The sequence below is a fragment of the Diadema antillarum genome, unplaced genomic scaffold (genome assembly GCF_040938485.1).
Source record: "Diadema antillarum isolate AM-2024a unplaced genomic scaffold, OU_Dant_1.0 seq00000798_RagTag, whole genome shotgun sequence".
In the NCBI taxonomy this organism is placed as follows: Eukaryota; Metazoa; Echinodermata; class Echinoidea; order Diadematoida; family Diadematidae; genus Diadema; species Diadema antillarum.
Window position 1 is genome coordinate 3,647,516 of NW_027271682.1, and position 25,208 is coordinate 3,672,723.

The 25,208-nt window shown below is 38.7% G+C and overlaps 1 protein-coding gene across 1 annotated transcript in view; it reads left to right on the forward strand.

Moving 5' to 3' along the window:
* Window positions 1–25,208, forward strand: part of LOC139739355 (ADAMTS-like protein 3) — a 197,988-nt gene that overhangs the window by 95,357 nt on the left and 77,423 nt on the right. The window contains exon 5 of the mRNA XM_071649975.1: window positions 17,822–18,063. Within this exon, the coding sequence (XP_071506076.1) occupies window positions 17,822–18,063 (242 nt within the window). The remainder of the gene's footprint in view (window positions 1–17,821; window positions 18,064–25,208) is intronic.

Here is a 25,208-nt window from a genome sequence, read left to right on the forward strand (position 1 = left end):
ATTTTCAAAATTCATATGGAATATAGCATGCCTGTCCCTTACCTCTTACCTGCACATCTCCGCGTCTTTCAAATTTGTTCTTCAGAATGCCCCAAAAGTTTTATCCTGTACTTTACAGAAAGATTTTTTGTCGCAAGGAATACATTTTAAATGATTATTCACCCCCTTTTTCCAGCATTACTCCCCCCATCTCTGTTTTATTCTTGCATACTCTGAAGACATAAAGCATATTTTGCAGTAAATCTCTTTTAAATCTGTCTGCTTGTCCCTCTATTAGTTTAAACTATGGATGTACGTAACATCTACAAACAATTCATCTTTCTATGTCTATCCGTCTTCTTATCTATCTGTATATTAATCTATTCATATATTTGTCTATCCATCCATGTGTCTATCTACTTATTTTTCTCATTTTTTGTCTTCTTTCTCACTAGTTGCTCTCAGAGTGATGGTGGTCCATCCAATGTCATGTTAATCCGTTTCATATTCTCAACCTTGTACTTTATGTGAAACTTATGACTCATTGTACTATCATATTAGCCTTAGCCTTGCCGAGGAAGACAGGGTTGAATGAAATATGTATGGCAGATCCTTTCTTCTTGAAACAACAATAACAAACATTAAATCAAAAACACCTTCCTACCCTTACTCATAACCTGATGAAATGATGAATATATGTTCTTGTTCATCAAATGTGTATTATATTATTAGTGTCCATGAACTATAGACATGTTTTATCATACATAATCTAATTTTATGTGATTTGATGCAGTTTATAATCAGCCGGGCCGTCTATCATCTTTGAAAATATGACAACCAAAAACATACAGCTAACATGTAGGGCAGTTACACTGTTCATACAAGTTGTTTGGGTGCAGACATTTCCTTCAGTTTACCTCTACATTATCTTTTATGATAAAGATTAGAGAAATTGTTTATCAATTAATGCTATTTGTCTCACTGAGTGGGGTTTATGGGGTCTTTTATGCAGATATGCCAAATATTGTTTGTTTTCAATACTGACAATACTTTATTAAGCCCAATCATGACCACTTGCATAGATGCTACATTAGATTGTACTACATTGTACTTTTAACCCATTGAGGATAGACTGATTTTGCTACAACACACATTTCCCATAGACACCTGCCCGAGTATGCTTGGGACTCGTCCTCAGTGGGTAAAGTAACAGTATTCTTGAGGCTCACTGGCACTGATAAAGGCTGGTCCATGAGAGATTTTAACATGCCATAGTGACATGCTAAGATTCTAGCCCGACATCCTGAGAAATGTTTGACGTTAAAGCATCATGCCCAAAATTGATGACCTATAGTGATGACACTTATACACTTGCACATAAGTCAAAAGTGTACAAAAATTTGAAGAAAAAAAATATATCTAGCTAAAAATGCTTCATCTTCATGTGCACAACAGTCATTCACTGTGGTCAAATTGAAATAAAACATAAAACAAAGAACCTCCCCCCCAAAAAAAAAACCAACAAAAAAACAAAAACAAAAACAACTAGAGATTGTAATTTGTCATCACTGACAAATTAAGGTGATCCGATTTTTTTTTTTAAATCAATGATTCGAGTCCTGATCGTAATAGGCATGACAATACAAGTTTCATCTGTGTTTAGAGACATTGGCCGTGTGAGGTTTGGATTCTCATTTAGAAAAGGGAGTCATATCTGCCATCTTTGGTACCAATTCTGTATACACTGAATAACGAAGATACAGCAACGAATACATATGACTTTTGACCCACCTTTACACTCCCAAGATGGCATCTGAGGAAAAAGTGGTTATTTTGTGAAATGATTCTTGCGACATCGTCTATATTCGTGTGCAAAATATGGCAAAGATAGGACAGGTATTCACCAAGATGCAAATTGCAAAGTCTTAGCTACAACATAAAATCTGGGAGAAATTCACCGAGGTATAAGTGAGCTAGTGCTCGAAAAAGATAAGTCATATCAATTTTCATTTGCAGAAAAACAGCACTCCCATAGAGATAACACGTCATAACGAAGATACAGAAAGAAGCACATATGACCTTTGACCCCACTTTGCACAGACAAGATGGCAACTCAGCAAAAAGTGGTTATTTTGTGAAATGATTCTTGTAACATGGTCTTTGCGTGTGTAAAATATGGAAGAGATAGGACATGTATTCACTAACATACAGGATGAAACCTTTATGACATTTGACCCTAATTTACATACCCAAGATGGTGTCTGATCAAGAAGTCGTTTTTTCATGAAATAATGTACGTGACATGAACTAAACATGTGCAAAATATGGTAGTGATAGCAGCTGTTTTTCTTGAGTTATTGCAAAGAAAGTTGCAGAGAGAAAGAAATATCTCAATACATCAAAGATATGCTTTAATTTCAACCACGTTTTTGACGTGATCCCGACATCGTATGAAATATCGAAGGGCGCATTAACGATAGCCCAAAGTCTCAGCTACAACATATTAAAATATGGGAGAAATTCACCGAAGCATAAGTGAGCTAGTGCTCGAAAAAGATAGTCATGGCAATTTTCATTTCCAGAAAAACAGCACTCCCATAGAGAAAACACGTCACAACGAAGATACAGAAAGAAGCACATATGACCTTTAACCCCACTTTGTACAGACAAGATGGCATCTGAGCAAAAAGTGATTATTTTGTGAAATGATCTTTGTAACATGGTCTTTGCATGTGCAAAATATGGGAAAGATAGGACATGTATTCACCAAGATACAGGATGAAACATTTTTGACCTTTGACCCTAATTTACATACCCAAGGTGGTGTCCGATCAAGTAGTTGTTATTTTATGAAATGATGTACGTGACATGAACTAAACATGTGCAAAATATGGGGGTGATAGGGGCTCTTTTTCTTGAGTTATTGCAAAGAAAGTTGCAGAAAGAAAGAAATATCTCAATACATCGAAGATAAGCTTTAATTTCAACCATGTTTTTTGACATGATGTTGACGTCGTATGAAAAAACGAAGGGCGCAATTACGATAGCACAAAGTCTCAGCTACAACATATTAAAATCTGGGAGAAATTCACCGAAGGGTACGTGAGCTAGTGCTCGATAAAGACAATCATGTCAATTTTCACATCTAGAAAAATTCCCCCCATAGAGATAACACGTCATAACGAAGATACAGAAAGAAGTACATATGACCTTTGACCCCAATTTGCACAGACAAGATGGCATCTGAGCAAAAAGTGATTATTTTGTGAAATGATTTTTGTAACATGGTCTTTGCATGTGCAAAATATGGGAAAGATAGGACATGTATTCACCAAGATACAGGATGAAACATTTATGACCTTTGACCCTAATTTATATACCCAAGATGGTGTCCGATCAAGTAGTTGTTATTTTATGAAATGATGTACGTGACATGAACTAAACATGTGCAAAATATTGGGGTGATAGAGGCTGTCTTTCTTGAGATAGTGCAAAGAAAATTGCAGAAAGAAAGAAATATCTCAATACATCGAAGATAAGCTTTAATTTCAACCAAAACTTTTGACGTGATCCCGACATCGTATCAAAAAACGAAGGGCACATTTACGGTAGCGTAAAGTCTAAGCTACAACATATTAAAATCTGGGAGAAATTTACCGAAGGGTAAGTGAGCTAGTGCTCGAAAAAGATGGTCATGTCAATTCTCACTGCCACAAAAACTGCTCTCCCATAGAGATAACACGTAAACTGGTCAAATTTTACAAGGATACTTTCAATCCATTTTTACGAGGTGATACCGTTATTCAATCAAAATGTTGTAATTTTATGTTTGAAAGAACATTAAATAAGCTACAACATACTGAAATCTGGGTGAAAATTGACAAAGGACTAGTGAGATACGCTCAAATAAACTTGAAATTTGATGACGTCATTTTGAAAATTTACTTTTTTTACTTTATTAAGAAATTTGCTATCTTTTAATCATTTTGTCAGCATTGCCACCCCATGAAATGACATGTACAACTCATCAGGTTTTAAAATATGTAAAGAAAATGGGGGGTCACCGTCCATCCTGACGAGTAAAATCGAATTTAAAATTAGCAGTTTTTTGGCATAGTTGCACTGTATATCGCCATTGACGCGCGCGCAGAATTTCAACTTTGACGGGCCCGTATGACGTCATATTGGGTCGCATTGATTTGAAACTTGGTATAAATATTCCTTAACATTTCAGACATCCGATCAAAGTGAAAAAACTGGAAATTTCAATTGCACATGAGCTGTGCGTGCGTATATGCGCGCGCGCGTACGCGTCCGTCCGATTTTTTCAATTTTTCAAAAAATGCTCTAAATGGTCTGAAACGTGTGCAAAAAAATTTTGAGCTCGATTGGAGCATACAAATATTTCAACGCGCGCGTACGCGCACGTTTTAAGAGAAAATATGAATTTTGAGAACATGAGTAGAATGCGCATAATTTGAAATATATGTGACGTAAATTTCATTGAAAAATTTCATTCCATTAATGAGATATGATTGAGAATGTGTTTTCATATAATGACGTCATAGTGACGTCACGGTCGACTGATCACAATGATACATTAGATTTTTCGTCTTTGGGACATGATGCATACATGGTATAATTTTGAAATTGATAGGCAGCGGACTTTCTGAGCTAACCTCTGCACAACTTTTGCGGAGAAATAAAGAAACAAAGAAGAAGAAAGAATCCGTACAGATACAGAAGGTGATCCGAAGGATACTCGGATCACCTAAAAACAAAACAAAAAACAGGGCTGAGAAGGCACAAGATTGCATCCAGAGGACTCTAGAGCTTCCCAGGCCCTTGAGCAGGCCCCATTTGGACCCTGCTGCAATGGACACACACATGCAATGTTTAATTCAAGCAAATACGTTAATTTTATACAATCTCAAGATGATTTTTAGGTGATCCGAGTATCCTCTCGGATCACCTTCTGTATCTGTACTGAATCTTTCTTCTTTCTTTGTTTCTTTCTTTATTTCTCCTCAAAAGTTGTGCAGAGGTTAGCTCAGAAAGTGCATTGCCTCTCAATGTCAAACTTATACCATATATGTATTATGTCGCAAAGACGACAGCGCAAGTAAAATCATAGTGATCAGTCGACCGTGACGTCACTATGACGTCATTATATGAAAACACATTTTCATGCATATCTCATTAATGGAATGGAATATTTCAATGAAATTTACGTCACATATATTTCAAGTCAAGGGAATTCTACCCATATTCTCAAAATTCATTTTTATCTCAAAACGCGCGCGTACGCGCGCGTTGAAATATTTGTATGCTCAAATCGAGCTCAAAATTTTTTTGCACACGTTTCAGACCATTTGGAGCATTTTTTAAAAAATTGAAAAAATTGGACGGACGCGTACGCGCGCGCACATATTCGCACGCACAGCTAATATGAAATAGAAATTTTCAATTTTTTCACACGGATCGGATGTCCAAAATGTCAAGGAATATTTCTACCAAGTTTCAAGTCGATCCGATTCAATATGACGTCATACGGGCCCGTCAAATTCAAAATTCCGCGCGTGCGTCAATGGGGATACACAGTGCAACTATGCCAAAAAAACCGCCAATTTTAAATCGGATTTTACTCGTCAGGATGGACGGTGACCCCCCATTTTCTTGACATATTCTAAAAGCTAATGAGTTGTACATGTCATTTCATGGGCTGGCTATGCTGACAAAATGATTAAAAGATATCAAATTTCTTAATAAAGTAAAAAGAATAAATTTTCAAAATGACGTCATCAAATTTCAAGTTTACTCGAGCGTATCTCACTTATCCTTAGCCAATTTTCACCCAAATTTCAATATGTTGTAGCTTATGAAATGTTCTTTCATAACTGTAATCACATAATTTTGATTAGATGACGACATCACCTCGAAAAAATGGATTGAAGGTAACCTTGTCAAATTTGACCAGTTTACGTGTAATCTCTATGGGAGTGCAATTTTTATGGAAATGAAAATTGACATGACTATCTTTATCGAGCACTAGCTCACTTATGCTTCGGTGAATTTCTCTAAGATTTTAATATGTTGTAGCTGAGACCTAGGGCTATCGTAAGTGTGCCCTTCGTTTTTTCATACCTTGTCGGGATCACGTGAAAAAACTTGGTTGAAATTAAAGCTTATCTTCGATGTATTGTAATATTTCTTTCTTTTTACAACTTTATGTGCAATAACTCAAGAAAAACATACCCTATCACCACCATATTTTGCACATGTTTAGTTCATGTCACGTACATTATTTCATAAGATAACAACTACTTGATCAGACGCCATCTTGGGTATGTAAATTAGGGTCAAAGGTCATAGATGTTTCATCCTGTATCTTGGTGAATACATGTCTTATCTTTCCCATATTTTGCACACGTAAAGACCATGTTACAGGGATCATTTCATAAAATAATCACTTTTTGCTCAGATGCCATCTTGTCTGTGCAAAGTGGGGTCAAAGGTCATATGTACTTCTTTTTCTATCTTCGCTATGACGTATTATCTCTATGGGAGGGAATTTTTTAGATGTGAAAATTGACATGACTCTCTTTATCGAGCACTATCTTACTTATGCTTCGGTGAATTTCTCTCAGATTTTATGTTGTAGCTGAGACTTTGCACTATCAAGACTCGAATCATTGATTAAAAAAAAATCGGATCACCTTAATTTGTCAGTGATGACAAATTACAATCTCTAGTTTTTTTTAATTCTGTCAATATAATTCCATGCAATGTTGACATGCTTAAAGTTCAAGTTGTGGACAAATCTGCATTTACATGCTCATTATGCATTTACAAACTCATTGCCGTATGGGTGACCATGCTATGTATGCAAGGTGTCAATGTGACATAAAAGTGGTGATACATAGCAAGAGGGTTACCCGGAAGTGAAAAAGAACAGAACTGTGCATAGGAATGAATGTATACGGTGCCAGTAAGAGGAGATTAAAAGGGAAGTCTAGCCCTGGATCACTAACCATGTGCAGCCAAACACTGCTGCCATCCAAGACTGCCCCCTCAAGTTTGGTGTCACCACCCACAGACTGTCTGGAGCTGGCTGGACCTTGCAGTCCACTGTACCATACATACTCTTCTGTGCTGGATATTGCTTCCAGCAGCCTTGCAGATCATGGAGTGGATCAAAACACATTTCTTTTCAGAGAATGTTTTTGTTGTTTTGTGTATTCTCTTGTAGTTGCCTTGAGCTGATTTTTTTTAGTGATACTGTAGAAATCACTGCAGTATATATAAGAAAAGCCACTGGTAATGAATTGATCATTGCTGAATTTATAACTCTCATCATCATTAATTACCGTCATCATCCTTGTGACCATCATCCGATCATTACAGTGTGGTTAGGAATCTTCCACAGTTCCAGTGACTTTGTGCCTTCACTTTGATAGTCTGGAGTCCTATTTTCCACATTTGCTTTTAAAAATGATACAATGGAGTGAAGTTGTACATGCATTTATACAAGGCTTCAAAGTTGAGACCTGTCTTCTTAATAGGTTTCTGAATGTAAAAAGAAACAAAACTTAATATACCCAGTTTCATACTTATAATTGAGATGTTACTCTACTCTTTTATCTGATTGTGCATTTCTTTCTCAGTCATCATATTATTGTCATTGTTTTTCATCTGTACTCTCCCAATCACTCACTCAGATATGTTACTTCTTTTTCCTTTTATTTTCAGTCTTTCTTTGCACATTTTCCTTCCAACCTTTTTCTTTTTTTATCAGCTTCATCTCTTACTTTTCTTCATCTTCTATTTTTTTCTTTTAATAACCTATTACAATGTGATTGGGTCTACTAACATTTTCTCTTACCACTGCTAGCTACTACAAAAGAAGACATTCAACACATTCCATCACTACTATCTGAACAACTGCTACCACTAATACACATACTTTCTTTACTAATACTACTGTTACTACCACTACACATGTATTACTATAATAGCTACTGCTGCTGCTGTTGGGCCTCCAATGACAAGCCCCACCTCCTTCAATAATTAAAACCCTGGCCATGGTCCAAAGGCATTTCTCTCAACCAAGATGATATTAGGTAGAGTTTATTGCATTGTCTTGCAGTGAGTCTATTTATCCATCAGACGTGTCAGCATCCATCTCAAGTCAACTCTGTATAGAGTGGCTACATTTTGACCAAGGGATGCGAGGATGACGTGATCCGTTTGTTATCTGCTCCAGGGGGTTTGATCATTTAATGATGACATCTCTGTGTTCCGTCTTTCCCTCTGTCTGTCTGTCTGTCTGTCTGTCTGTCTGTCTGTTTGTCTGTCTGTTTGTCTGTCTGTGTCTCTCTTTGTCTTTCTCTCATTTCCATTATCTTGAATATTTTGATTTCCTTCTTTTCTTATTCTGTTGCTCATATTGTCAATATTATGATGTAATATTTCTGCACATTTATTCTACTCTTTCCTCTTCTACATTTCTTTCTGAATTTTAATAATCATTTCCAGTGAAATCCAGCAGTTGGTATCAATCATGTATCTCGAAATATTAGTGCTGCTTATTGATAACAACTAATGCAGTTCTATTGCTCAGCCTGAGAAGTAACTGTAGCTGCCCAAAAAGAGTTCCAAACTGACCAGTCAATTTTCAGAATGTGTGGACTGGGTTTAATTGATTGCAAAGTTGTATAGGAATGGACTCATTGCTCTATTCTTTGAATCTGTCATAGAAATCAGAGAATTATACTGGTATAAAGTATCTAAAGTGGGGGGGGGGTGCTAGGACAATGATAGCCTTTTTCACTGACCCTCAAGCGAGCATAGTGAGTTAAAGACAAGCACATCAGACTGAGAGCCTTATAAGATCTGTGAATATGATTATTCAATCTTAAAGACATAATTTACCATTTGCAGATGAAACAAAAACCCAGCATTAGTGCTGTAAAACAGTTTTAAAGTGTGAGTTAGGGATAGAAAACAACCACTGTGAAAATTTGAATCAGTAAAATCGATTATAAGTATTGTTAAATATACAAAATGTGAACAATAGTTATAATAAAAATGTTTCCAAACTAAACCGTATACCGCTACGGTTTATTGAGAAAAGTGCTGACATCTCCTTATAACTTAGGCTTTAGTGCAAAACTTTTACATGGAAGGGTGTTTTGTGGTACAACACACCTACACATATGCATGAAAGGTAATATCTTAAACATTTTGCAAATGACTGCTCCCAAAGGTAAACTGTGCCGTTAAATAGCTGTGAGAAGGCTTGATGGGCATATCACTTGTACTGAATAATTCAGTGACAACATATTTCTATTTGTCGTTTCAATTCAATCGATCACAATTATCTGTGCAAATTATAAATTATATGCGTATAAGCATCTTTAACTTAATGCTGATTAGCTATGATTTTCATCACCTTTGGAGAGTCAAATGTAAAAGGTACATGTATATGTAAGATATTTTGACGGACCTCCAGGACCCTCGATCTGACTAGGGCTTGCCTCTCATTGTCAGCTTAACTCAATCTCTCCTAATGACTTTACACTCACTATTCTTGCAGTCAGTAGGGCAAGAAGGTATTACTTTGACAAAGGCTATGGGCTGAGATGGTGGTAGCCAGGGAGAGCGGTGTTACTAGCCATGGGGCGGGGGTCACTTCCACTCTCGTCTACCCATAGCAACCAGGATGCAGGTGACCGAAGGTAGATTGCTACCTGGACAGGAAATCCAACAAGGTCTGGAGATACAAGAGTGCAGATGCGGCTGAGATGAAAGACGAAAGAGGACATTTGGATACGTCGCTGATGAAGAAGCAGATTTCTTGGGGGGGGGGGGTTAACAAGGCGGCGATAATCCAACAGGGGTCAATTTAAACAGAATGTGTGTAGTTTTGACAAATGTTAATACAGCTATTCAAACACTAGATATTTCAAACAGATGGTAGTGAAGGGGCAGTGAAATAGATTGAAAAATAACAGTGGGACTGATTTGTGAGATGGACAAAAGCTTTTAGTTTGTGTCAGTCACTTCTCATGACTTGTGCAGGCAGTCATGATATCACCTTTATTAAAGACATTCAATTTTCATGTCTGAGACTTGATCTCATTAAATGATATATCATTGTTCTTTATATAGATGGAGATATGTAGGCCTACAGATGAATTTCCGTACATTTTGTTATCATAGCATAGAGCTACACATGATGCGCATGAGAAAGTATTGTAAGTCAATGAAATGAATTACATATACAATGTGCCTCTGTTTCTTATTGATCTTGTCAATCCTTTATGGTTCATTATTTTTGCTCATCTATTTTTGTGGTCGAGCCATGTTTTGAGAGATGACATTAGGATCCAAGCCGTCATTTTGTTTGTTGACCATACAGGGGATTGATTTTGTGATATGAACTTTTCCACAAACCATGCAGAGTGTCCCTTTAACATGAGATGCCTCCCCTTTTCTCCTCTCATCTATTGGACGAGAGGAAATTGAGTGGGAGAGGTGTGTGGGAGGGGTGGATGATTTTTGACAAGGGAAGACTGACTGACTGACTGACTGTCTGACTGACCGGACAGAAGATCCATTCTCGTTGGGAAATATTGCAACAGTAAAAATCACTATGTTCAAACTTTTCATTTGAATTGCAGCAACCAAAAAATTCAGCTATGGTACTTTAGAAATATTGCAAGTTTTTATGGCAGGAAATACATCTGTGGCCGAAAAAAAAAAGGAATGAAGAAATACTAAAATTGTATATTTTTTATTCATTTTTTTATTTGCAAGTCATGCCTTGCTAAGTGGAACTGAGAGGGGAAAAATAGAAGTGATATTAAGAGCCTTTCTGGTTTTGTAATGTCATTGTTTGATGACTGCCCCTGGAAGATATGGTTTGGGCAAGGGCCATCTTTATTCCCGACCCCCTCCCTCTCCGAAATTTCTTTTTTTCCAAATAGGATTCTGTCCCATGAAACTACAATGTCACTTAACACACATAAAGGTCATTGCTTCTTTGTTCAATTCCCTTCTAGTTTCTATGTCTACTAGGTAAGATATGGAAGGAAGGTTAGTAGGAGGCTTTGGAGGAGTAGAGATATCTTGGAATCAAAACAAGAAATATTTCTATTTCTGCCTGTCATTTCCAGTGGAAGTTTGTGTGCTGGGTGTCAGTAGACTTGCTGTGATGTAGGCAAAACTATGGGGGGGGGGGGGGATGTACACTTGTATGTCACACATTCTTGATCTTATGTGAGCAAATGACAATGTGTAGGAAACGATTCAAGCAAATGGAAAGGGATTTTACATGATGACATTCTTTGGTCGAACTTATGAAAAAATTGAGGATGATGGTAGTGTGGCCAAAGAAATGAGCTCATGAAAAGCTATAATCACTGCTACGGGGCATCATTGAGCTTGTTGTGATGGTCGTTTGTTAGCGTAGTGTATGTTTAGCCAGGAAATAATGCCATGGAAACAACACAACAAATGTAGACACATGAACATTAAAATCCAAGGTAACTAGTCGACTGTGAGCAACACTACTGTTAAAGCAATTAGCGAGAGTAATAATGTAAATGTACTGACATAGTCAAGGTCAGTTGAGTTTATCTGGCAAGCACGTTTTTGGCATAGCCTCCTTTTTGGTCATAAATGCATGGATACTGCAGTGTTGTCACACACACCTGGGTGCTCGTGTCTGTCAAAAATAAAAAAAGCTCATTTTACCCGTTCCTAGCTAGCTGTGAAAATTTACAGCTCTTGGCAACTTGCAAGGGAGACTTGAGCATAAATCATAAATGTAAGTCACAGACTTTCTTTGACATGTTCTTTATATATCCTTATATTCGGAGATATGCCACTGATCAATATCTTCAACATGCTGTAACACTTTCAGCTTTTGGTGTCTGCTTTCATTAAAAAAAAAAAAACTATGTTTAGTGGATATATTTTGCAAGAAAGCATTATCATTTTCACTAATATGATCTACATTATTTTTGACGAGATCAATGCCCGATACCCTATGAGACCTCAGGAAACACAAATAATAATCAAGGAGAAGGAGATGGATTGAGAGTAAAGGATAACGATCATGCATATATTTTTGCTTATTTCATGTTATGAGCTCCACTTTTTAGTACATGCTATGATAGTATATTGTCATATGACTCTTGATTGTGCCTGTGTGATCTGATAGGCTTGTGTGAAAATAAAAAAACCCATTATATTCCTTTTGTATGTATGGCCTATATTACATTTATTTGGATCCAGGCATGGCGTCTATTGAAGCTAAATTGGAATGAGAGATACAGAAGAAAGAGACAGATAGAAAGATAGAGATAGAGAGAGAGAGAGATTAAGTGAAAACAATAATATCTATTTGTGCTAGCAAGATTAGTGCAAGAGCAGAACACGATGATTGTCACTTGTGTGTGACCTACAATATGTGAAATTGGATCCATGCATGATATTCATCAAAATAAAAAAATGAAAATGAAGTGCAGGGAGAGATTGTGGGTAAGTGAGAACAGTGATATATATTTATTCATCTCATGAACCTCTGTTTTCAGTACAGTGAGCCAAAAGTACAGCATGACTCATTTAATTCTACTGGTATTGCTTTCCTTAGAAGGTTGGTGCACTCTAGTCATTATGGCTTGTTGATGATCAGGTCTGCCTTGTGGTATCATAGACCTCATTAGACTGGGAAGGACGAGAGAATAGAAATGAGTTAAGTCTAGTAAAACCCTTCGCTACTGTAGGTCTAGGCATTGCATTTTTGTGGGCAAGAGCCAAAAAATACAAAGCAAATTATCAAATTCAGTGATATTATGCCCGTCTATCCAAGTGATAGGATTAAAGAGCCTATGTCATGATTTCTTAGGATCATGTTGCATTTGACACCTCATTCATACACACAGCTGGGCCCATAAGCGCTTCTGAAGCACGTCGACTTATGCCCCTCTGTTCTGTTCATACAGAGCTTCACCGCTCGCAATGACCACTACACGAAGTGGCTGAGAGGGGCATAACTGTCATGGTAACCTTTGTATGCATGGGAACTTTGAATATGTAAACTGTATGCGAAGCGTGTGCTGCATACCACAAAACAAATCAATAGATGTGCTTGACTCTCTTAAAACAAATCAATAGATGTGCTTGACTCTCTTAAAACAAATCAATAGATGTGCTTGACTCTCTTAAAACAAATCAATAGATGTACTTGACTCTCTTTAAACAAATCAATAGATGTGCTTGACTCTCTTAAAACAAATCAATAGATGTGCTTGACTCTCTTAAAACAAATCAATAGATGTGCTTGACTCTCTTAAAACAAATCAATAGATGTGCTTGACTCTCTTTAAAACAAATCAATAGATGTGCTTGACTCTCTTAAAACAAATCAATAGATGTGCTTGATTCTCTTTAAAACAAATCAATAGATGTGCTTGACTCTCTTAAAACAAATCAACAGATGTGCTTGATTCTCTTTAAAACAAATCAATAGATGTGTTTGACTCTCTTAAAACAAGTCAAGAGATGTGCTTGACTCTCTTAAAACAAATCAATAGATTCGCTTGATTCTCTTTAAAACAGATCAATAGATGTGCCTAATTCTCTTAAAACAAATCAATAGATGTGCTTTACTTTCTTAAAACAAATTAATAGATGTATTTGACTCTCTTAAAACAAATCAATAGATGTGCTTGACTCTCTTAAAAACAAATCAATAGATGTGCTTGACTCTCTTAAAACAAATCAATAGATGTGCTTGACTCTCTTTAAAACAAATCGATAGATGTCCTTACACAATGACCTGGGTCAGACGTTAAATATGCCACCATTGCTGTTGGTCAAAGGTCACTTTGCCTGTCCAGCATTTCGGAAATGAGACCCCTGACCCCAACCACCATAAGGCATCCCAGGGATCCACTTCTCATGGGGCTGTATAGATTGGTTATCAAATAAATGCTCAGAATAAAAAGGGATATATCCTGGTCAAATTCTTTGAGGCCATTATTTTCGGGAAGCGCTCATCACAGGGGTCCAGTTGTCCATCGTCCATTAAGTGGCCTGAAGTGGACATCGGATACACAGCCCAATATGTGCACCACATGGCTGCTGGTATTGACGTTCCTCTCAATTTAGGAAAACTTTTTGCTAATTCTGCAGGAAGTATATCTTTTTAACTGGGCCTTGTGGTTTTCCAGCAACTCTACTGAGCCAAACGGTTGTGTGCGATGGAAGACGTATTGTAGTATATATGGGTATATGCAACAGTAAAAATTTGGAACTTATCATTTCATTCGATTTTTTCTTAAATTATGTGAATTCGTAGGTCGTCTTCCAGTATGCCCACACAAGCATGCTTTCTTTTCTTGGGAATTTTTGCTTTGTTTCTTGAGGTTGTGTGTGTATGCTTTGGTGCTACTCCCTGGTCAGGGATATATGTTTACATTTTTTATTTGACTTCTAATACATTATGGAGGAATTCCCTACACATGACAGGTTAGTATCCCCCCCCCCCTTCGCCCCCCCCCCCCCAAAAAAAAAAAAAAAAAAAAAAGAATCCTGTCTAGTGGAAGAGACTGTAATGATTAAAGAGTAGAGAATGTATAGCTGAAATATTGACAACAGAATCATAGAATGTGTCACTAGTCAATAAGAGTGATTGTCTGAATTGAATGGGACACCCGTTGTGTCACTTCCACATTGGATACGATGAGCAGACGGATTGGGTGAATCATGCTGAATGACACATCTCTTTGAGATCAAGTCACAACTCCATCAAAAGTGAAGTCACACTTAACCCTTTGAGGATGGACTGATTTTGCTACAACATGCATTTCCCATAGACACCTGCCCAAGTATACTCCGGACTCATCCTCAACGGGTTAACAAAGTTTAACAGAGACCCATGGTAGTGTACCACTCATCTACTAGGTGTCCAAAAATCATCAAGCCAAGTGTATAGTCACTCAAACATTCCACAAGCTAGGCAAGGTTCACTCAATCTCCATCAAACATTTGGGGCAAAGGAGAGGCAGAAGAAGGGGGTCCTCTCTCAATGAGTTCCTTTGGTAGACTGATTCTTTATTCAGAACCTACTGGGTTCTTTTAATTTTAATTCTAAATCATAGACTAACACAAACCAATCAAAATGCTATTTAGAAAAGAGTGTGACCTGAGGTCAAATAAAAGAACCAATGGAAAGTAAAGATGAGGTTATGATCATGAGATTAAGTAGAACATGAATGGAAACAGAACAAAGGAATCATGAAGTGTGGCGGTGAGTGGAAAATAAAGAAGTTACTGGAAAGTATAGACACAAGGAAGGGGAAAGAAATAGGGATGTATGGGAGGCTAAGTGTGAGAAGAAATTATCTGGAGCATGTATGGAAAATAAACTATATGGAAAGCTAAATGGAAAGTGAATTTATACAAATATATTTTTGGATCAATTTAACACTCTTACAGTGGGTAGACCTTGGTTGTGTCCTCCTCGCTGTTGCCCAAGATGGAGACTGCTTACATGAAGGGCGGCACTCACTTTGTGTCTGGATGAGCTGATACCATTGTTTCCATTCCCCTCTGGGCTGTAAATTGTATATCTTGTATCTCGAGATTCGAGGAGTTTGATTTTTCCGTAGCAGGATCTCCAACGGCCACCCAATCGACCGCTGAGAGGGGATGTTTTTCCTGCTTGCAAGTCAATGAACTCTAGCTTAAAAATAAATGTCTCCCGGTCAAACCAAACATATGCGGGATCAAAGGGATGGAGATGGAGGATGCTGGTATCGGGGTGGATGAGGCGTCCTCAGCGCCCGTCTCATGCCCCCCTTCGAGTGGGAGAAATCTCAGCCGAGCCAGCCCTGGAGATGTTGACAATGACATGGCTCCACTTAAGACAGGGTCATTCTTTTAGAGCAACTTAACCCCCTGAATACTGAGACAAAGCCATGCTCTACAATTTGTTTAGCAAGGAACATATGTTCTTAATGTACCAGTATTTAAAAAAACCAAAAAACTATTCTTTCGTAGGTGTGAAACCGCTCCATATCACCGTGCCATGCATTTCACAATATATATAAAAATAAATAAAAGTTATGTTTCCAGTATCTGATCTCTTGCACTGCACTCTAAGATTGAACAAAGAAAATAAATGTATAGGACTAGGTACTTCATGTCAGTACAATTGCATGGATGGCATTTCTTGGCATGAAACCGGTTATTTTCTGTACATACGCATGACCTTTATCACAGTCCTGGAAGTTACTGTGATAGATTTATGGATCCAGTAACCTGAACCTCAACTAATTGGAGTGTTTCGTAGGGTTCCACTAGGGTAGTCTTGTTGTTGCAACACTTCCACTGGACTAACAAGCAAGAAAAACATCTGATCTGGACTCCGTGCTCCTCAGCTGACCTGGACATGACCTTGGTGTAATTGGGTTGAAATGTCGGGGAGATCCAACGCTGACTGACGTTCTTACACTTTTCAGCATGGGCCAGATTACCGTTCAAAAAAAGAGAAAATAAGCGGGAGATTGTGAGCCTTAATTTGGTTTACTTACGGGAGGAGAGGAGTGGGACTGTGCAGCTTGAATTTGTGCGATGATAAGTTCGAAATTAGATTTCTAATCTAGCCATGTCTCGTGTGCCCACTCATCTTCTTTGTTGACAAATATTTGCCGATAGTGTTGAAAAGGGTTACATGGTTACGGGCCAGACATTTCTCACTCCTTGCCTATTTGAGGAATATAAACCAAGATGTATTGATAGAATTGATAGTTCTCAATCAGTCAGAATTATATTCTTGTCTGAAGATAATTTCTAAGTTTCAAGGTTCTAATTGGTATATCAGCTGTGAAGAGAGTTGAGTATTTCTTTACAGGTCAGATATTTCGTATGCTGAAATATATTTAAAACTATGGTTTTGAACTATTTTAACAGGGAACTTTAAACTGCAATTGAATCCAACTGGGTCAAAGCAGAACATCAATACAGGCAAAACAGAATATAAATGTCTGCTGAATGTATTGTTTTTACTAAAACGGGAAAGCAATCAAAAATATGATTTTTGTTTGGCGCTCTCCATTTAAAACAGCCCACCTGGTATCTAATTATCCATCATTTGATACAATGTACGCGTGTAAGTTAATGCTGTATGATGTAGTTAAAATTTTACTACCTTTACCACATAATTCACATAAAGATGTAAATATTTTCAATATTTTGCAGTCAGATTGTAATGGTGTATGTATACATTTTTTTTGTTGGAAATTGAAAAATAAATGAAATCAAATCAAATCAAGTTAACTTTTCTCCAATGAAATGTATGATGGGGTTGCAAGGGTTCACACAAAAAAGCAAAGCTTGAAAGCGTGATAATCCTGAAAAAAAAAATCTGTATTTTCTCACTCATCCAATGAAAAAGTTACTGTGAAGGAGTATACATGCATTTTACCCAATACCCAAAATGAGCAGGTTGTCATGGTAACATGTGTGGAATTTCATTGCAGGTGTATTGGAGAATTTCATGGATTCAGATAACATGCTTCTTTGATCCTTTGTTGTAGGGTTTTAACACATGTGTTGACAGGTTCATGGTCAGAATCAAGCCACTAAATTTCTCTGATATGTTGCAGAAGTCATTCTCATCAACAGCAGCACTGAGTTTGCACAGCCAGGAAAGAGGGTGTATAGTGAGGGGGGGGGGGGATGGGAGTCTTGCCATTCTCCCAAAGTTCACTAATGTTTGATTCATGATCATTGCTAACCTCCTTTTCCCCTTCTCCTCTGTGATCAACAGGTCTCCGCAATGTGATGGAGATACCGGCGGGTAGTAGGACCATCAAAGTGACCAGTAAAGACCTGGGCAGTTCGCTGGGTCTCCACAGCAAGGGGGAAACCAAGGGGCTCAACCAGTTACCCCTGCCGGCGGAGGAAGGCCGGTATTCCTTTGCTGGTAGCATGGTCTACTACCGGACGTTCAGGAGCGGGAGGGAGCAGATCACAATCGAGGGACCAACGACCAAAGATATCGTGATTACGGTGAGTGATGGCATTTGTTGTCAGGTCATAAGTAAAATAAACAAAACAAAACTAAACTAAACTAAAAAAACAAGAAAACAAGGAAGTAAATTACAGGACTCGACCATTGTGGACATGTGGATATGTGGACATGTGGATTCCAAGGGGAGTGCGTGCACATGAGTCATAATCCAGTTGCTTTGAGACATGGCAGTTCACCATAGATTTCTGTGCCTCGGAGACAACATTGTTGTCCATAATCAACAAGTTAATCTATTTGCCTGCATCGTTTTCATTTAGTCTAGATTTAATTCCAACATTTATGTGATTATTGTGCATGATGCCAGTATGGACATAATCAATATTAATGTCTCACACACACACTCACACACATTAATGTATGATTTATAGCTGTGCTCATTGTGTTGTCTTTCTATGAAAGAGTTATTTTGGTAGTGTTTCAAAGGAACTGCAAAAAGGAAAAAAAATGCCCACGTTTTTGTGATATTATAGCTAATCCTTAATTTCACACAATAAAATATTTATGACACTAATTGTGCTAGCTTATCGTGAAGGAAAATAAGCTAGCTCCAGGAATTTAGATTATTAATTATGACATGACCGATTTAGGTGCATTAAATGCCCTCCATCACAAGGGCTTTTTACACTTGTGTTTCTTAACCCCGGACTTTCTCTGACCCAGGACTATCGTTAGTCCCGTACCAATTTTTTCAGCTTTTTACACTCGCCAATTAGTCCCATACTATCTCTTGTCCGGGGCTAAGGAGAAAACTGACCTTTTTACACTCGTATTTCTTAGCCCCGGATTTTCCAAACCACATGAATATTCATAATTACGCTGTGTACTGTACACGTACACGCACGCACCGGCAGCACTTGATTACCTCGTTTCTGATTGGTCAGTGAGGGTCGGACTTCGTCTCTGTCGCTTAGCCCAGGATTATTTTTTCGTTCTGTTTACACTCACTTGCTTGGCACCGCAATTGCGGTGCTAGCACCGCAATTGCGGTGCTAACCCCTGCTATTTTGCAGGGCCAGATAGTACCGTACTATCAGTGGGGCTAGCCCACTTTGGCAAAAACGAGTGTAAACAGAAAGTGGGCTAAGGATAGTCCCGTACCAACGGTGGGGCTAAGGCCCCCCCTTAGCCCCACCGTTGGTCCGGGGCTAAGCAAAAATTTACAAGTGTAAAAAGCCCCACATACTTTTTTGGGGTCATAATCAGTCCATAGACTATAAACATTGATGATGTAGGTATGACATTCATTGGGACAGAAGACGGTAATGACATCTGTCCCGTCGCCCACTGATCTGGTATAAGTGGAATGCATCACTGCATTTTTCATCATTTGGTGGAAGCACTTCATTGTCTGGTGTCGGGATCCAGTATTTGATCCATAACTGCATTTTGACTGCTACAGCTGCTCTTGTCATTTGTTTCACTCCACGAGCCAAAAACTCTTCTTCTTCCAGCTCCTCTCCCTCCTCCACCCCCCCCCCCCCCACCACCATCCTCCCTCCTTGTTCATCCTGGCTCCATCTTCACCTCCCCCACCTCCGTAATGTCTCCCATGCCCTTGTTCCACATCCTGGTAGCCAAGAGATGTGGAAATATTTGCATGACGCGCAGAATGTGGTTGGGTGGGACTGGGAGGTGCGGGCAATTTGTCAATTCCTGAATGCCGCCACTGCGCTCCATCGATGAAGCATCCCAGCGATTGGTTCTGGCAATAATGGAATCCTGTAGTGGGTATGGGTAAATGCTTCTGGAATGCTTGACATGATGCAGGACCACAGAGATGATGGTGGAATGTTAAATAGGGAAAGGACTTTAATACTATTAGTGATTTAAAAAAAGGAAGATGTCTCATAAATATTGGTTCTCTACACCATTGAGACACATGAAATATAGATAAACATCAATGTAGTATATCCTATTATAGATATTAGTTCCCTTCTGGTCAATGTTTTCTCAGAAACAGCTATCCTAAAAGAGGAACAGTCCTATTTGCAAGGAAATCATTCCAAAGATTTACAAGGCATTCAACTGGATTTAAGATGCTCCAGAATACACATGTATGACCATCGCATTGCATAATGCAGGTTTATAAAGATATTTCCCTCGCTCCCCATTTGTGTTACATCTGTATTCTAATGTGTCAGGACCGTGCTGGGAAGGCAAGCTAATTAACATAAGGAAAGATGAACTGACTTTGTTAAAAAATTAGAATAAGTCTGCAACCCAGTTTCAGGAGACCTACATTCAAGCAAAGGCTTGACTTGTATTAACGTGTGTTTGGACTTCAGATTTATCAAGCAAATCTAGTCTCGGCTTGGTCTCCTAAAATCATCTTGGTGATGACAGGACTGACTAATTCCCCCAGACTGAAGGTTACAAGGAGGAAGACACGGACTTAGCGTTATGGCGAAACGATTATGAACTCCCGGAGAAATTGCTTTTGCAGGAAGAGCCCCACTTTATGTTTTGTGTATGGACAAGAAATTTGTCAACTTGTTAAGGTGGAGAAGTTCTTGACACCTCGTTATCTCACGTATGCATACCGCTGGGAGACGCAAAGCTTTGACCAGAAAAAAAAAGTGTCTGTTGCTCTCACTTGGGAAATATTTGTCTTCCTTGAGTTCGAATAGGTAAAGAGCAAGTGTTTCACAGTTGCAAAATTCCAACTTTGAACTGTTTAGATATTTTTAACCCATTGCATACAGGCAACTGAAAGATCTGTGTAAACATGGAAGCGGTTTTAGAGTGCAAACATAAAAGTGGTTCCAGAATCTGGTATGGAATGAGTTAATTTCTGTGAAACTTTTTTTGTGTGTATGCCTATGTATGTTATAAGCTCTTATGCAGATTCTGATAAAAGTTGAAAATCCTGAAATGAAATAGTTTGATGATAATGCATGTATGAGATGGAAAAATGCCAGACTAAGACATATTCCCATCATATAGACATGGCTTGTAGACTTGAGATGTTGGTTATGTACAGGTGAAGTTGACAATACATTAATTGTTTCAATGATATTTGTCCGAGTTCCTTTTCATATCAGTCTGGGAGAGACATTAGGAAGTGATGTGAAACTTCCTCTGTGGAAATCATTTCTCTCATCTCACGAACTTTCCAAGAGTATGGTGACCCTTTGTTTGTGACAGTGAAATAGACACCCATTAATGTTCCTCATTGTCTACATTTTATGATTTGTTAATGTAGCATTTGTCTTGATTTGAGTCCAAACAGTGGGATGATGAAAAGTATTAGAAAACAGAGGGAAGAGAAGATGTACGCAACAGAGACATGAGACAGGAGTAAAAAAAAAATTGATTGCAGATCACCTGCATCACTCCGTTTTCTTTTTGAGTGAAATCCAAGTTTGAAATGTATGCCAACAAAATGGGATATAATATCATGAATGTGGAGGAATCATCTTTCAACCCCTTTATGTCTTCTTCCTCTCCAACTCATCAACATTTTTCTCCCTTTTCAAACTACACCAGATAAGATAAATGATTGTTCATGTTTTGGTATTTGAGCAGACCCAGCTTGGGGCCAGACCCCCCTTTTCCCATCCTATCTCGCCCATTGTCTGGGTTAGAAGGCTCACCTGTCCGCACCTCAACCCATTTTGTCCTCCAGTTTGTCCTAGGAGGAACATATAGTCATCCCACTCCTCCCATACGTACCCCATCCTCCCTCAGGGATATAGGTCCTAATCCATCCACTTCTTCAACATTGCTACCTGTCCTCATCCTTCTAGTTCACTCCTCATCTCTCATGTTTACTATCTCTCTATCCCCTCTTTGTCTGTTTCTTTTTTTTCTCTCTCTTTTCCTCACTCTCCATCTGTTTCATCCCCCTCTCCTCTGTTTCTCTCTTGTCTCTTTATTTCTCCTCCTCTCTCAATTTCTCTCTCACCCTCTCTCTCCCTGTCTTTCTCCCTTTTTGTTTCTATGTTTGTCTCTCTCTCTCTCTGCCTCTCTCTCTCTCTCTCTCTCTCTCTCTCTCTCTCTCTCTCTCTCTCCCTAGCATACTCTGGGTGCATTCATCAACTCACTTCTGGTGTAGAATTAAGGTTTCCAAACAACTTTCAAGGAGTTTTAGGCAGTTGATAAATGCAAAGCTGTTGTGATTATGGGGTTAGAAACATGTTTCTGAAATGCCCAGAAAAAATGTATTTCAGCCAGAAAACTGTTACTGTAGAGTTGATAAACATGAAGTCGTTTTATCCCTTTCTCCCTTTATTTCCACTCTTGTGCGAAGTAGTACACGTAATGTATATGTTCTCTTGTTTCTGTCTGTAATCATTTTTAGCTCTTCTTTGAATATTTCTCTCTCATTCACCTTCATCCATTTTCTCTCTTTATCTATCTATCTGTCTCTCTTGCTTTCTCTATCTCTTGCACATACGGATGCTCACTACCTTTCTTTCTTTCTTTTCTCAGTGAGACCTACTTGTTGCAAATGTGATGAAAATTAGCTTTGACTTTGATGTGATTGTTTTGAGCCTCCCGGAGTTCGTTGGATTCTCTCCGAGATGTCGTTTCTGCCCGGGTAATGCCGTAAATCGGGGCTGGTGGACTTTGGGATACATGATCCTTCCAGAGCCCACACTCTCTCCTGCAACCTCCTGGCAAGGGACGAATGCACCCATCGGTAGGGGGTTCTGTAAAGATTGCTCCTCTCTCCTGCCAACCATGGGGACATACTTTTTTTTTTGGGGGGGGGGGCTGTTAGGATGCTCTCATCGGAGACAAGAAGGGCGAATGTTTCTACCTGTGAAATACTACTTAAGGATCCAAAAATGTGAAACAAATGGCAAGTTGTTTCAAAGCCAACTCTGTTCCGACTGAAAAAAAAAGGAGGTTTGCTGATGTTGAAATGTAAGGAATTCTTAAATGAATGTTGTACACCTCAATAATATGGAAAGGAAAGTTCAAGCTTCAGAGATTAGCCTTGTCAACAGTCAACTATTTCATCTCATATACCACATTATGATGATCGTGCTGATTGGCAAGTACTGTAAAACGAGGAATGTTCGCGTGCATTTTAATTTCGCGAATTTCGCGAGTGCCAAGATTCGCGAAATTTCTTGTCTACACTATATGCATTGAACGCCAGTGGCAATTCGCGAAAATTTCATGCCACGAAAAAGGCCGTCGGCTCCAATTCACAAAAATTTCGTGCCGCGAATATATCATGTTTTACAGTAAATGTCTCCTCTAGTTTCATTTACCTTATATCACTTTCCTGTAGATTTTCTTGAGATTGTGTACCTGACAAATGAAACTTCAAAATTTGTGATGCCCTGTGAGCAGACTTCACTTTCAGTAGGGATCGTCTCTGCCTGTTGTGAAAGTCACTTTCTACTCTTTTGGTCAATCACAAAAGGTGTGCTCCTCTCTGGGCATTCTTAAAAAGTTCTTCACTTTGATTTTGACAGTCAAGACTCTTACAATGACAGTCTAACGAGAAATTTATTTGTTCCCGTGCTCTGAAGTGATTTCCCCGAAGATAGCAAGGTTTTGGGGATCCTAGCAGTAATTATATTCTTTGAAAGCTGCTCAAGGAGCAGAGAGAAAAGCAAAACTGGAGGAGCATTGGCACTCAGAGAAAGCGTGCACTTGAAATCTAGCAAGGCCAGAGTCAAAAAGTCAAATCCATTTTAAGTGCCAAGCAATCCTGGAGACAGACAATTGCAGGTCAAAGGCACAAAAAGGCATTCTTAGACAGGAACCCCCCTCGAAATCTGTCTCCAGCAAGAAATTCCAGAGGCCAATCAAACTATTTGTGTTGCTGCTTTTTTTCTGAAGAAAAGAAAAAAAAATTGAGGAGAAGAAGGAAAGAAATGCCATGGACTGAGAATCAAATGAAGCATAGAGAGTTACAAAGAAGAGTGGAGTTTGTTGGGGTGGAACAGAGGAGGCAGGATTTTGGGGGTCTATTGAAGAGTTAAGATGTTCAAGTTCTCTCGGTCCGCGATCCCATTACAAGAGAGATCTCTGACCCAGGAGATGCTGTTTCAGAAACAATTTCACTGGCCAACCTGCTTATACTCCCCCACTCTCTTTTTCTCTCTTACTTGCTCTCTTCCACTTTTATAATTTGTGTGTTTTGCTCTACTCTCACTCTCTCTTCATTCTTATGTCTCTCTCAGGGTGTTCAGATGCAAAAAATTTATACTAGAACAGTATTCTGTAGCTATACCAAAACGGTATACTGTAAAAGTGGTTTCTTTCGCGGTGGTTTTATTTTCGCACTTTTCTCGCTTTGAGGGTGAATCGTGAATTTAACATCACGCGAAAATGTTTTGAACTCGTCACTTGTTAAAACGCTATCATTACCAACCGCGAATTTAAACACACGTGAAAAAGTCAGTGCCGGTGGAAACCGCGAAAGTTTCTTTACGCGAACAAAACCACTTTTACAGTAGCTATATGATGAATTTATACGTCTGAACGCTGACTAACGAAATGACATATAACGAAACGACGTATAGCGAAACGACGGTCAGAGCATCGTTTTGAACTAGAACTCGATGACGAATCAGCGTTCCATCATGTCCATTATGTATTTGAACGTATGGTGACCATAGATCGGTGTAACTGGGTGGGGCTTAAAGGGAGCGCGCACGAACTGGTGACCCCACAGCTGTCACTCATGACCATAACAGCACGCGCAGTGGGAAACTGCACATCTATACAACATTTTCCGGCACAGTCGAGATTAGCGTCTGAACGGTCTATCGGGTATACGATGATTCTTTATACGTCATTTCCTTATCAAGTTTTGGTATAAACTGGCTTGCGTCTGAACAGGGTGTCTTTCTCTCATCTCTGTCTCTCCTTCTCTTTCTCTATTTTCATCTCTCCCTCTATTTCTCTTCTGTGATATGAATATGATCACTTGATCTCCGGGAATGATGAAAATATGGGTGGTGCAAAGTGATGGCTGGCATTCACTTGTCATTCTGAGGGCAAACAATTCGTCCGCAGACCATCCCCCCTCCCCCCCCCCCCCCCCCTCCCCCCAGCGCTCATCCCATATATTTTCCTGGTAATGAAAGCGTGCAATCTGTACAGGTTCATCTAAAGTTTCTTCCATGCACCCATCTACTTGGAAAGACTGTGGATATGA